The sequence below is a fragment of the Lepus europaeus genome, chromosome 5, assembly GCF_033115175.1.
Source record: "Lepus europaeus isolate LE1 chromosome 5, mLepTim1.pri, whole genome shotgun sequence".
Classification (NCBI taxonomy): domain Eukaryota; kingdom Metazoa; phylum Chordata; class Mammalia; order Lagomorpha; family Leporidae; genus Lepus; species Lepus europaeus.
The window spans coordinates 120,908,366-120,923,023 of NC_084831.1; the positions used below are offsets into that span (position 1 = coordinate 120,908,366).

The 14,658-nt window shown below is 42.1% G+C and overlaps 1 protein-coding gene across 7 annotated transcripts in view; it reads right to left on the reverse strand.

Annotated features, from left to right (window-relative positions):
* Positions 1–14,658, reverse strand: part of ASH1L (ASH1 like histone lysine methyltransferase) — a 236,081-nt gene that overhangs the window by 20,663 nt on the left and 200,760 nt on the right. For all 7 annotated transcript variants that reach the window (XM_062192443.1, XM_062192444.1, XM_062192440.1 and 4 more), the window contains 7 exons: positions 13,230–13,436; positions 12,963–13,109; positions 7,931–8,039; positions 6,980–7,144; positions 6,719–6,813; positions 4,732–4,889; positions 2,583–2,735 (listed from right to left, as the gene is read on the reverse strand). In XM_062192443.1, coding sequence (XP_062048427.1) covers positions 2,583–2,735; positions 4,732–4,889; positions 6,719–6,813; positions 6,980–7,144; positions 7,931–8,039; positions 12,963–13,109; positions 13,230–13,436 — 1,034 coding nt within the window. The remainder of the gene's footprint in view (positions 1–2,582; positions 2,736–4,731; positions 4,890–6,718; positions 6,814–6,979; positions 7,145–7,930; positions 8,040–12,962; positions 13,110–13,229; positions 13,437–14,658) is intronic.

Sequence of the window (14,658 nt, forward strand, 5' to 3'; positions counted from 1 at the left end):
GCCAATAGCTAGGGCTGGGCCAGATGCTATTTGGGTCTCCCATGTGGGTGGCCAGGACCTAAGTACTTGAGCCATCATCTGCTACTTTCCAGGGTATGCATTAGCAGGAACCCGGCTTGGAAACACAGAGTAGCTGACACTTCAACCAGATACTTGAATAAGGGATGCAGGCATCCCAAATCCCAAGTGGCAACTTAACTTGCTGTGCCACAATGCCTGCTCCAAAACCTCCTATTTTATTTAAATTCTTTAAAGATTCATGTATTTATTTGAAAGGCAGAGTTACAGAGAGAGGAAGAGACAGAGAGTCATATCTTCCATTTGCTGGTTTACTCCACAAATGGGTACAATGGCTGGCGTTGGGCCAGGCTAAAGCCAGGAGCCTGGAACTCCATATGGGTCTCCCATATAGCTAACAAGGGGTCCAAGTACTTGGGCTACTTTCTGTTGCTTTCCCAGGTACACTAGCAAGGAAATGGATCTGAAGAGAAGCAGCCGAGACTAAACTGATGCTCATATTGGATGCTGGCGTTGCAGGTGGTGGCTTAACCGGCTGCACTACAATGCTGGCCCCAAAACTCACTTTAAACATTCCCAAATCTCAGTGTCAGAGAAAGTCACTGAGAATACAAAACTATCAAAATTATAATCTCTCTTTTCCCACTACTATCCCCATTATACATCCCAAACATGTGTCTTAGAAGAGGAAAGGAGTAGGGTAAAGGTGTTTACATAAAAACTTTTACAGTAAATGTTAATTTTCTTGAAAGTTTATATCCTTTATTTACTTATCTGACAGGCAGAGACAAAGGAGTAAGAGACAGGTGACAGAGTGCTCCTATAAGCAGGCTCACTCCTTAAATGGCCACAATGGCTGAGGCACTGAGGGCATTTAGCTGGGAACCAGAAACACAATTCAGGTCTCCCATGTGGATAGCAGGGACTCAAGCACTTGAGCCATCCCTGGTACTAAAAATGCAGGTGTCCCACATGTCCCACTGCACTAAAGCCCTTTCCCCATTTTCCCCTTGAGGTAAATTTTTTAAAGGGAATTTAAATCATTAAACTTAATTATTTAAGATTTAGATTTATTTATTTATTTGAAAGACAGTTACAGAGAGGAGGAGAGACAGAGAATCTTCTAACTGCTGGTTCACTTCCCAGTCACAATGGCTAGGGCTGGGCTGGACTGAAGTCAGCAGCCAGCAGTTTCTTCCACGATTCCCATATGGGTGCAGGGGCCCAAGCACTTGAGCCGTCTTCTGCTGCTTTCCAAGGCACATTAGCCAGGAGCTGGATTGGGAGTGAAGCAGCTGGAACTTGAACTGGCAGCTTGTTTGGAATGCCAGTTTCATAGGCAGCAGCTTTACCTACTACATCACAATGCTGTCCCTATGTAGATGTTTTTAAGGCTTTTGAACTCTACAACATATAGGAAATTTTGTATGTACATTTTTCTTGGGAAAATATACATTTAGCTTTAGTTAGATTCTCAAAGATACACATCTGAAAATAAAAAATTGGCTAGCACCCACTGATAAAATATAGTTATAGTTTTTTTTTCTTAAGTTGCTAATTACTCATTCGGGGAAATTATATCCAAGCCAGAGACCTGTATCCAACAGATGCAGACAGGACTAGCTACCCTACAGCTTAAAAGCAAGATTTCAAAATACATTTAAATCACTATGATAAAATTATCATAAACACAAAAACTAACATGTAAGAACAGTCATCCTTAAAGACTATAATTTGTCCTATAATTCTACACTCCCTAACCCTGCGAGGTCACTTATTCTTGGTCTTAAATGTCTCAGATGAAGGTAAGAAGATGGGCTGTCATTGTGGTACAGCAGGTTAAGCGGCTGCCTGTGACGCCAGCAACTTGTATGGACACCAGGGAAAGCAGCAGAAGACAGTGCCAGTGATCGGGCCCCTGCTACCCATATGGGAATCGTGGAAGAAACTGCTGGCTCCTGACTTCAGTCCAGCCCAGCCCTAGCCATTGTGACTGGGAAGTGAACCAGCAGTTAGAAGATCTCTCTAACTACCCACATGGGAGACTCAGCTGGGGTTCCAGGCTCCTAACTTCCACCTGGCCCAGTCCTGGCTATTGCAGCCTTTTGAGGAGTGAACCAGTGGATGAAGATCTCTGTGTCTCCTCCTTGCCTCTATAACTCTGCCTTTCAAGTATATAAAATAAATCTTTAAAAAAAGGGGGGGGCCCTGCTCTGTAGCATAGCAGGTAAAGCCACCACCTGCAGGGCTGGCATCCCATAGGGGTGCCAGTTCGTGTCTCGGCTGCTCCACTTCTGACTCAGTTCTCTGCAGTAGAAGATGGTCCAAGTCCTTGGGCCCCTGCATCCGTGTGGAAGACCAGGAAGAAGCTCCTGGCTCCTGGCTCTGGATTGGCCTAGCTCTGACCGTTGCAGCCATTTGGGAGAGTGAACCAGTGGATAGAAGACCTCTCTCTCTCTCTCTCTGCCTTCCCTTCTCCCTCTGTGTAATTCTGACTTTCAAATAAATAAATAAAAAAAAAAAAAAAAAAAAAGCAAGAATGAATTTGGAGTGGATATGGTCACCTTTATAAGAGATGATACCATCACAGATCTCTTTGAAGATCTGGGCCAGGCGGGCTGCCCGAGCCACTTCAATGTTTTCTTCTGCAGCTGCCAACCGTCTTGTTCGAACAGACCGAGCTGTTTGCAGGGCAGAGAACTGGGTCATGAAAACATCTGGAAAGACAGACAAAGTGAAAATTAATTTCAAGAAATGAGTTCTATGTAGTTTTCTTTTCCTCAACCGATTGCTGTCATTTGCTCTGTTTCCCTTGAATGATTAAGCAGATTGGTGAGCCCAGAGTTCTTTCTTTCCCCTTAAACAGAAATTAGGAAACACTGGAGTTTATCAGAGAGCTAAACACTCCACGGGAGACCTCAGCATAAGGTCAAGTGCTATATAATGTAGTAGTTTCAAATCTGGTCTTCAAAAAAAGTATGCCTACATTTGAATTCTCAGTTCAGTGTTTTAACTTCTCTCTCTCTCATCTTCTCAAATGTAAAACAGTAATGGTATTTCCCTCATGAGAAGATTAAACAAAAATGCTTTTAATGAATTTTAGCTCAATGCCTAACTTACAATGGTACTTAAAAAAAGTTTATGAAAAATGGTATTAAAAGATAAGTTTATTTAAGGATTTATTTTATTTATTTGAAAGGCAGAGTTACAGACACAGAGAGAGGTCTTCCATCAGCTGGTTTAGTCCCCAAATGGCTGCAACAGCTGGGGCTGGGCCAGGCTGAAGCCAGGAGACAGGAGCTTCATCAGGGTCTGTCACATGAGTGCAGGGGCCCAACTACTTGACTCATCTTCTACTGCTATCACAGATGCATTAACAGGAAGCTGGATCAGATGTGGAACAGCCATGACTCAACTGGTGCCCATTAGGGATGCCAATGCATAAATTTATTTTGATACAAAAAATTTTGCAATCCATGCACCAGGGGTTTTCAAAAAGTTAATGGGAAAAATGCACAGTATGAAAAAAACTGCATGGATTTCAAAACTTTTTAAAAAAGAATTATTTATTTGAAAGGCAGAGAGGGGAGAGAAAGAAAGAGAGAGATCGAGAAAGAGCAATCAATCTTCCTCCTTTGGTTCACTCCCCAAATGGATGCAACAGCTGTGGCTGGACCAGGCTGGAGCTAGGAGCTTCATTCAAGTATCCCACGTGAGTGCAGGGGCAAAAGCACTTGGGCCATCTTCTGCTGGTTTTCTAGGTGCATTAGCAGGAAGCTGGATTGGAAGTGGAGCAGCTGGGGCTCAAACCAGCACTCATATGAGATGCCAGTATTGCAGGTGGCAGCTTAATCTGCTACTCTACAACACTGGCCCTTCAAAAATTTTTTTGCACCAAAATAAATATTTTAATTCCATTTTCCCATGAACTTTTTGAAGTACTCTCAAATAAGCGCTCAGTAAATGCTTACTGGTAAAACCAGAAAATCTGCACTGTTGGGATATGAGTTCAAAGGATTCATGCCAGTTAAGTCACTGAAAGGAGGTACGACTTTGGGCAAATATTTGATTTTTTTTAGTTATCACTCAGCATATTCCCTCACACATCATACAAAAATGTTTCTACTTTTTGAGAAGAAAAGAATATAAGAAGAGCACAATCATTTTCATAGTTTATTTTCCATTAGAAAGAATGCTTATACATGCCAGTTCCTCTGCTTTCAGTCTATTCTGGTAATACCTTAACTCAGGAATGCTATTACATCAGTCACTCCTGAGGTTAGATCAAGGAAATCTGATGGTATATGTGTCTACTGCTGACTACCTATGAGGTGGGAAAGTCTTCTGAAATGACAGTAATGACATTTTTCTCCCCACAGTACATTTGGCATCACTATTTTCTCCATCTGCAAGTTATTTTTCAGGTAGGAATACAGATGGTGCACTAACATCTAATGCCTAGTGATTATCTCAGAATGTAGGTGATGTAGGTGGAGGATGGTGGAAGGTGGTTTCTTCCTATTTTGTAGGGTAGAGATAGAGAAGTTATAGAGCTGGGAAGGATACGTTATTACTGACTAATGCTTTAACAAGTAGATATGCATGCTAACTTTTTTGGACTAGACTGAGAGGAATCTTTAAATAGACAGAAAGTGACTAACAAAATCACTTTTAGGATGATCTTACAGAACAGGAATATCTCCCATGCCCTACCAGACTTGATATTCCCATCATCTCGACAGATGCCATTCCAGCGGGTATATAATGATGCAGAGTGAATATTATCACTGGTGTGCTTTACTTCCTCCTGTTTCTGACGAATTTTCTCCCAGTTTCGGACCAAGAACACATGATGCTTCAATACAAAGTTCCTGCAAAGAAGGAATAAAATTCTTTTATTAATCAATAAACACTAGTTGTGGGGCCAGAATTGTTGCAAAGTGGATAAAGCTGCTACCTGTGATGCTAGCATCCCACAGGGGCACCAGTTCCTGTCCTGCCTGCTCCACTTCTGATCTAGCTCCCTGCTAATGGCCTGGGAAGAGCGGTGGAAGATGGCCCAGGTGTTTGGGCCCCTGCTCCTTATGTGGGCAACCTGAATGGAGCCCCTCACTCCTGGCTTCAGCTTGGGCCACCCTGGTCTTTGCAGCCATCTGGAGAGTGAACCAGTGGATGAAAGGTATCTCTCTCTGACTTTAAAAATAAGTAAACAAAATCACATTAGTTGTATAAGCCAGGACAGTTAGAATTCTGGCTGCTCCACTTCCAATGCAGCTCCCTGCTAATGTGCCTGAGGAGGTGGCAGAAGATGGTCCAGGTGCTCTGGCCCCTACCATCCATGGGAGAGACCTGGATGGATTTCCAGTTTTCTGGCTTCAGCCTAGCCCAGCCCTGACCATTGCAGCTGTTTAGGGAGTAAACCAGCAGACAGAAGATCTATCTTTCTCTTTCTCTGTAATTCTGCTTTTCAAATAAATAAATAAATAAAATTTATAAAATATTTTTATTTATTTATCTGAAAGAGATTGGCCCCTGAACAGCTATTTTTAAGTTAATTTAAAATTACAATTTTAATACAAAGGATTAAAAGGAAATTAAGTAAGGATTCAAAAGCCAAAACATTCCAAAAAACACCAAAATTTTATACAGAAATACACACTAATTTAAAAAAAATTTTGAAAAGGAATTATTTATCTCAAAGACAGATTACAGAGAGAGGAAGAGACACAAAGAAAGATCTGCTATCCACTGGTTTACTCCCAAATAGTTGCAAAGTCCTGGGCTGGACCAGGCTGAAGCCAAGAGCCTGGAACTCCATCCAGGTCTCCACTGTTGGTGGCAGAGAGATGTAGTGGCAGGGGGACCAAGCACCTTGGTCATCTCCTGCTGCTTTCCCAGGCACTGGATTGGAAGTGGAATAGCTGGGATTCAAACTGGCACTCATATAGGATGCAGGTGTTGTAGGCGGCATCTTAACTCACTACAGCACCATGCTGGACCCACTAATTCTTTTTTTAAAATAATTAAGCAAAAGGGACAGGCATTGTGGTATAGTGGGTTAAGTCACCGCTAGGGATACCCACATTCCATATCAGAGTGCCTGTGAAGAAGCTCTGCCTCCGCTTCTGATCCAGCTTCCTGCTAATGCACCTGGGAGACAGCAGATGATGACCCAAGTACTTGTTTCTGTGACCTCTGTTCGAGACATGGATGGAATTCCTGGTGCCTGGCTTTGGACTGGCCTGTGCCTTGCTGTTGCAGGCATTTGGAGAGTGAACCAAAGAATCGAAGACCTTTCTCTATTACTTGTCTTTTTAAGTAAATAAATTTTTAAATACTATTTATTTGAGAGGCACAGTGACAGAGAGGGGGTAGGCAAGTGCATTTCTACCTGCTGGTTCATTCCCCAAATGCCCCTAATGGGTAAGGCTGAGCTGAGCTGCAGCTAGGAGCCACTGACTCAATCCAGGTCTCCTACATGGGTGGCAGGAATGAAATTACTTGAGCCATTACCACTGCTTTGCAGGAAGCTGTAGTCAGGAGCCAGAGATGGGTATCAAACCCAGGTACTACGATGTGGAACATGGGCATCCTAACTAGCACTGTAACTGCTAAACTAAATGCCTGCCCTAATAATTTTTAAAATTGACAAGGAAATCACATAATGTAAAAAGAACTCAGGTATGAAAATCTTTTTTACCTCTCTCGATTGGACATTGGCTTCATCTGTAATTGGGGGGTCAATCTTGTTGGAGTGTTGATGTTTTCATTGGTTTCCTCAGAGAAATGACCTTTCTGAAAAACAGATGGGTAAGACCATAGAAATAAAAAGATGGATCAGAAGGCACTTCCAAGAATCCTAAAACCACCAAGATGCCACCCGTTGGTAATTCCCTTATCCCAGTAATTGCCTCTGACTTCATGAGCAGCTTTCAAAGAAAGCCATGAGATAATTATTCACCCTTTTCTTCAGCTTGTGCTTAGACTTTCTCTTCTCTTTTGACCGTCCAGACTTTTTATGTGTGGTTATAGGCTGGTTACTTTTGCCGCTGGCGAGTCCATTCATGCGTTGACTCTTGCCTCCGATGATTCCTCGACATTTCTCAAAGCCACATTTACAAAGTTGCTTTTAAGGAAAGAGAATAATTTCTTTAGTCTGCAGTCTCATGGACAAGCTCAAGGAGGATGCCTGAGCGTTTGGATATCCTAGGTTAAATACAAAAACTAAAGAATCTATGGATGAAGGTAAATAACTGATTGAGAGTATAATAAATAGAAATGGGCTTCCACTAAAATAGAAAGATTAAACTTCAGAAAAATCTCATCAAAAATGTTAAGAACTGACTGTAGACTAAAAATGGTAGGGCAATTTCTTTCTTTAGAGTTCTAAAACAGTAACTGAGCTCTAGTATTCCAGGTAGGTAAAGTGAAAAACTATCTTTTAGGTATTTCTGGTTGGCTCCAAGTTAATAATTATTGAAGGCTCACGTTTCATGGCATTATAAGCGACAAAATTCAACCTCTCTATATTAACTTTTTTTTTTTCTTTTTTTTTTTTTTTGACAGAGTGGACAGTGAGAGAGAGAGAGAGAGAGAGACAGAGAGAAAGGTCTTCCTTTGCCATTGGTTCACCCTCCAATGGCCGCTACGGCCAGCACGCTGCAGCCGGCACACCGCACTGATCCGAAGCCAGGAGCCAGGTGCTTCTCCTGGTCTCCCATGGGGTGCAGGGCCCAAGGACTTGGGCCATCCTCCACTGCACTCCCGGGCCACAGCAGAGAGCTGGCCTGGAAGAGGGGCAACCGGGACAGAATCCAGCGCCCCGACCAGGACTAGAACCCGGTGTACCAACACCGCAGGTGGAGGATTAGCTTATTGAGCCGCGGCGCCGGCCTATATTCACTATTCTTACCTGTTTTTCAACATTGAAGGAATGGAAGTTGTAATCATAAGTGAGTTCAGTACCAGCTGGCATGTCTTTAAGAGCATACAGTCCAATCCGGTATACTCCATTAACAGACCTAGCAAGAAAGAATATAGTTCACGGGTGGGATTATTGATGCTAATAGAAAAACTGGTACAATCCCTGATTTCAAACTTGCCTTTCCATCTGTACCCAATTACTCAACAATACTATTGAATTATTTCTAAGAAATAAATTTTCTGCATTTGTTATTTCTCCTTTATTCTGATTAAGATCATTCTGTTGCTGGGTTTGTATGAATGTATGTTGGCATTACTGCAAGAGTTTCCTGGCCGATCAAACAGTTTTTAAATCCAGGGAAACAATATCCAGGTTGTATGACTCCACAGCTTCTCCGTCTGACTTGCTACCAATGAGGAACACATTAAAAGCTAGCTTGGACACTACCCTATGAATTTTGCTAATATCTTCTGTTCATAGTATTTTTCCCCTCGGAATTTAGGAAGTGTTTTTTTCTTTAATATTTTATTTATTTATTTATTTGAGAGGTAGAGTTAGACAATGAGAGGGAGAGACAGAGAGGAAGGTCTTCCATCTGCTTTTTTTTTTTTAAAAGATTGATTTATTTATTTGGAAGTCAGAGTTACACAGAGAAAAGGAGAGGCAGAGAGAGAGAGAGAGAGAGAGAGAGAGAGAGAGAAAGAAGTCGTCCATCTGTTAGTTTGTTCCCCAATTGCCTGCAAAGGTTGGAGTTGCGCTTATCTGAAGCCAGGAGCCTGGTACTGCAGGCGGTGGCTTTACCCACTATGCCACAGCGCTGGCCCCAGTAAATAAATCTTAAAAAACAAAAAAACAAAAAAAACTAGTTCCTTAAAGAAAAAAAAATGTACCAGGCTGGCGCTGTGGCACAGCAGGTTAACACCCTGGCCTGAAGACTGAAGAGCTGGCATCCCATATGGGCACCGTTTCTAGTCCCGGCTGCTCCACTTCGGATCCAGCTCTCTGCTATGGCCTGGGAAAGCAGTAGAAGACGGCCCAAGACCTTCGGCCCCTGCACCTGTGTGGGAGACCAGGAGGAAGCTCCTGGCTCCTGGCTTCCTGGCTCCTGGCTTCAGATTGGCGCAGCTCTGGTCATTGTGGCCAACTGGGGAGTGAACCAGCAGATGGAAGACCTCTCTCTCTGCCTCTCCTCTCTCTGTCTCTCTGTGTAAATCTTTCAAATAAATAAATCTTTTTTAAAAAAGTATGAAATAGTTTTCCCATTTACCAAAATATCTAATTATATTAAGTACTTTTGATTTTTATTCACTTTATATTATCTTTTTATTTATTTTAAAAAGATTTATTTGAAAGAATTACAGAGGAGAGGCAGAGGCAGAGAGATCAATTTTCCATCCATTAGTTCACTCCCTAAATGACTGGGGCTGGGCCAGACCAAAGCCAGGAGCCAGAAGCTTCACCTGGGTTTCCCATGGGTGCAGGGACCCAAGAACTTGGGCCATTTTCCTCTGCTTCCCCTGGTGCATTAGCGGAGAATGGGATTGGAAGTGAAGAAGCCAGGAGAAGCCAGCACTCTAACTGGCAACCATATGGGATGCTGGTGCTACAGGTGGCCACTTTACCTGTTACACCACAGTGCTGGCCCCTTATATTCTCTCTTAAATTTTCATTTATTTATTTGAGACAGAGAGAGAGAGAGAGAGAGAGAGAGAGAGAGAGAGAGAGAGAGAGAGAGATATTGATTGATTTCATTTGTTTGTTCATTATCCAAATGCCTGCAATGGCTGGGGCCAGAAGTCAGGAACTCAATTTAGGTCTCCAACATTAGTGGCAGGAACCCAATTACTTCAGACATTACCATTGCCTCCTAGGGTCTGCATTAGCAAGAAGCTGGGGTCAGGTGTTGGCGCTGGGTATTAAACCAAGGACTCTGATATGGGATGCAGGATCTTTATCACTAGTCCAAATGGCCCCTGTCCCAACATTCATTTCTTTAAATTTATTTTTGTAGCTGACACATAAAAATTGTATGTATTTATGATGTACCATGCATTATTATTTTAAAAATATCTCTTACTTATTTTTTATTTATTTGAAAGGCACACAGAGACAGGGATCTTCTAGCTGCTGGTTCACTCCTAAATGCCTGCAACAGCAAGTGTGAGGCCAGGCCAAAGGCAGGAGCCTGTAATTCAATCTGGGTCTCCCACATTGGTGGCAGAGACCCAAGTACTTGAGCGATTACTTGTTGCACCCCAAGGTGTGCATTTGCAGGTTTTGGAAGTCAGTTTGGGACTCAAACCCAAGCACTCTGATATGGAATACAGGGGGTCTCAACTGGCTTACCTCCTGTGCCAAATGCCAACCCCAACATTATTTTGATATACGTATAACATAGTGTAATGATGCAATCAGGATGAACACATCTATCTCTTCAACATTTATCATTACTGTATGGTAAAAACAGAATCTTTTCCTCTAGTTTATGCTTTAAAAAAATACTCAGGGGCCAGCACTGTGGTACTGCAGGTTAAAGCCCGGGCTGCAGATCTGTCATCCCATATGGTTCAAGTCCTGGCTATTCTACTTCCAATCCAGTTCCCTGCTAGTGTGCCTGGGGAAGCAGTGGAGGAGGCCCAAGTGCTTGGGCCCCTGCACCCATGTGGGAGACCTGGAAGAAGCTCCTGGCTCCTAGCTTTGGATCAGCCCAGCTCCAGCCACTGTGGCCATTTGAGGAGTGAACCAGCAGACAGAAGACCTCTCCCTCTATTGCTCTCAAAAAAAAAAAAAAAAAAAAAAAAGTTAAAAAAATTCAGTGTATTATTATCTATAATTACCATAACCAGAACATCTTTCTCTTACCTAATTAATCAAACTTTACCTATCCCTCTTTGCCCTTACAGCCTCTCATAATCATCATTCTATTCTCAACTTCTGTGAGAGCAAATTTTTAAAGTTTATTTATTTGAAAGGAAAAGTGATAGAGACAGATAGATCTTTCATTTGCTGGTTTACTCCCTAAATACCTGAAACAGATAGGGCTATGCCAGACCAAAGCCAGGAATCAGGAACTCCAGCCAGGTTTCTCATATGAGTGACAAGATCCCCAGTACTTGGGCCATCATCTGTTGCCTCCCAAGTACATTAACAGGAAACTAGATTTGGAAGTGGGTCTGAGACTTGAAACCAGGGACTCTTACATGGCATATGGGCATCCCAGGTGGTGAGTTAAGTACCAAACACCTGCCCTGAAATCAACTTTTTTAGATTTCACATACAAGATTATGTGGTATTGTCTCTTTGGTGCCAGGTTTATTTCACTCAGCATAATGAATTCCAGTCCAGCTTTTCTTATAGCTAAATAGTATTTCAGTGTGTGACACATGGTTCTTCATGCATGTCAGTTGATGGGCATATAGGTTGTTCCATTTCTTAGCTACTGTGAATCGTGCTGCAATAAAAACAGGGGTACAGCCATCTCTTCAACAGACTGCTTTAATTTCCTTTGGATACAGACACAGTAGTGTCATTTCTGGATCATATGATAGTCTTATTTTTTTGAGGAATTCCATACTGTTTTTTGTATATATTGATTTCTGAAATTTACACCAAATCTTTTATTTCTATTTCTTTAAAAAACTATTTATTTATTTGGAAGGTAGAGTTACAGAGAGAGGACAGAGACAGAGACAGACAGATCCTCCATCTGTTGGCCATAATGATCATGAGCTTCATTTAGGTCTCCCATGTAGGTGCAAGGGCCTAAACACGTGGGCCATCTTCCACTGCTTTCCCAGGCATACCAGTAGGGAGCTGGGTTGGAAGTGGAGCAGCCAGGACTCGAACTGGCACCCACATGGGATGACAGCATTGCAGGTGGCGGCTTTACCTGCTACACCATCCATTCAGACTTGCTACTTCTTCTTGTGTCATTTTTAGTAAACTGTGTTTTTCTAAGAATTTGTTCATAGTTCATCTAACTTTTCAAATACAAAGCTGTTTAGCAAAAATAGATAAACAAAATGTGGTCAATTCATACAAAATAATATTTAAAAAGCAACAAACCACTGACTATTCAACAACATGGATGAATTGCAAAGACTTTATGCTAAATGAAAGAAGCAGAAACACAAGCGTGTGTATTCACAAAGTTTAGAACCAGGAGAACTAATAAGTGATGATACAAGTCAGATTTTGGCTTGCTTTCACGAGACTGTGAAGAGGCAGAAAGAAAATCAGTAAGTTTTATATCTTCATAGGAATATGGGCTACATGGGTATAGATGTTTGTAAAAATTGATGGAAACATAGACCTAACATCTGTGTATTTCCCTATACTCACTTATGACTTAAAAAAACTTAAAATTACCCAAAATTGTTCAACTTAAAAAAATTACAAATCACCCAGTTGTTTACACATAATCTTTATAGTCTTTTCATTGTAGATATGTTTTCCATTCTAACCTACTTGACAGGATGGAATTCCTATTTTATTTCTTTTATTTCTCATTGTGACAAATCTACCTGGCATGTAAGTATACAATATACACTGGCTGAATGAGCCAGTACAGGATGGTGCCTAAACCATAGTAAGCATTCAATAAATATTAGGAATTACTGCTATCCTTACTATAGCATTTTTCTGAGAATTAGTAGTTAGGATAGTGAAGAAACACTAGGAGCTTCCTCTGCCTGGAGGATTTGGTATGATGGGGAACTTCTTGAACTGCTTTGTATATAAGGGGTGGGGAACCTTTATCATACCAAGGGCCACTTGAGCATTTATATCATTTATATGCCACACACACAAAATTATCAACTTAAAAATCAGCCTGCTATAGATTTATTGAATTTTGAGTCCTGTCTGTGGTCACCTTGGCTGGGCCAGACCAAATGATTTCACAGGCCTTATACAGCCTGCAGGCCAGACTGACTGACATTGTGGAATGGTAGACCTTTGGCTGCCTTCAATGCCTTCTGTTTTGTTGGATTCTTGGGTTCACCTTCTCCTGCTTTCTTACCATTTCTGCATTTCACAATTTGGGTCACAGCTGTGATTGATGAATCGGGCCTCATTTCCCATGCGGTAACTGTCAATCACCATACCGCTATCCAAGTTCAGACAGTAGTGGTCACTGTGATTATGGTATTGCTCAATCATCCTGTTTCTGAAGAAAGAAATGATTGAAAGACAATTAATGATTAAAGTGGAAGTAAATTCCAAGTCTTCTATTCTCCATTCTCATATCTTTGCCACTGTACCAGAGTATCGCCATTTACCACCCTACCTGAACTCCTGTTCGCTGACAACCTCCCCTAGATATTCAATGATGAACTGCCCAGCTTTTAAGGGTTCTTTGGTTCGGATTCCCCAGCCTTTTTCTTCAGCTCGAAATCGTTCTAGACATTGCACCCACTCATGCCTCTGTATCCTCTGGTTACAGCACTGATCACCACAGGGGCAAGTGTTGGGGGAACACTCAGCAAAGATCATTCTAGAAAGAAAAGGAGTAATTGTATATCAGCTTACATAATACATGCCTTAATGTGCCCATTTCTTATAAGAATTTAAAAAATGAATACATGAATTTTTATTGTAATAAAGCAGCTAAATAAGTTAAAAATAACATACAATTAAAACATTAACAATGCTCAAAATTTCTAAGCAAGGTTGCAAACACTGAATGTTTCTTATAAATTAGTAAGCTAACTGTGAACTCAGCATCCTGGGCAAACACTATCATTATTTATCTGTGCTTAAAATAAATGAACTGTGACCCAAGGGAGAATCAATAATTTGATGATTACACTGCATTCTTTCAATTTTTAAAAATAATTTTTTATTTATTTAAGAGGCAGAGGGAAGGAAGGACAGAGAGGCAAAGAAGAAGAGAAAGAGAGCTCTCATCTACTTGTTTACTCCATAAACGCCTCCAGTGGCCAGGGATATGCTAGGTCAAAGCTGGAAACACAATCCAGTCTCCCATGTGAGTGGCAGGGACTCAAGTACCTGAGCCATCACCAGCTGCCTCCCAGGGTGCACAGCAGCAGGAAGCTGGAAGTGGGAGCAGAGCTGGGACTTGAGCTACGCACTCAGATATGGGATGTGGGCACCCCAACAGGCAACTTATCTGCTGCATCCAAAAACATGTCCCACATTATACACTTTTTTTGGAGCAGCTCATAACCACTTACAGACTTTATTTTCTTTCTGTACTTATTTTTAAACATTCACTTATTTATCTGAAGGTATAATTATAGGGAGGAAAGGATGGAGGGAGAGAAAAGAGAATCTCCCATCTGCTGATTCACTCCCCACATGGCTGCAACAGCCAGTGCTGGGCCAGGTTAAAGCCAGGAGCCTGAAACTCCACCTGGGTCTCCTGCTTGGATGGCAGGAGCCCCAGGCCTATTAGCAGGGAGCTGGATTGGAAGTGGAGCAGCCAGGAATAGAACAAGTACTCTTTATTTTCCTGACAGGCAGAGTAGACAGTGAGAGAGAGAGACAGAGAGAAAGGTCTTCCTTTACTGTTGGTTCACCCTCCAATGGCCAGGTGCTTCTCCTGGTCTCCCATGTGGGTACAGGGCCCAAGCACTTGGGCCATTCTCCACTGCCTTCCCAGGTCACAGCAGAGAGCTGGCCTGGAAGAGGGGCAACCGGGACAGAATCTGGCGCCCTGACCGGGACTAGAACCCTGTGTGCCGGCGCCGCAGGCA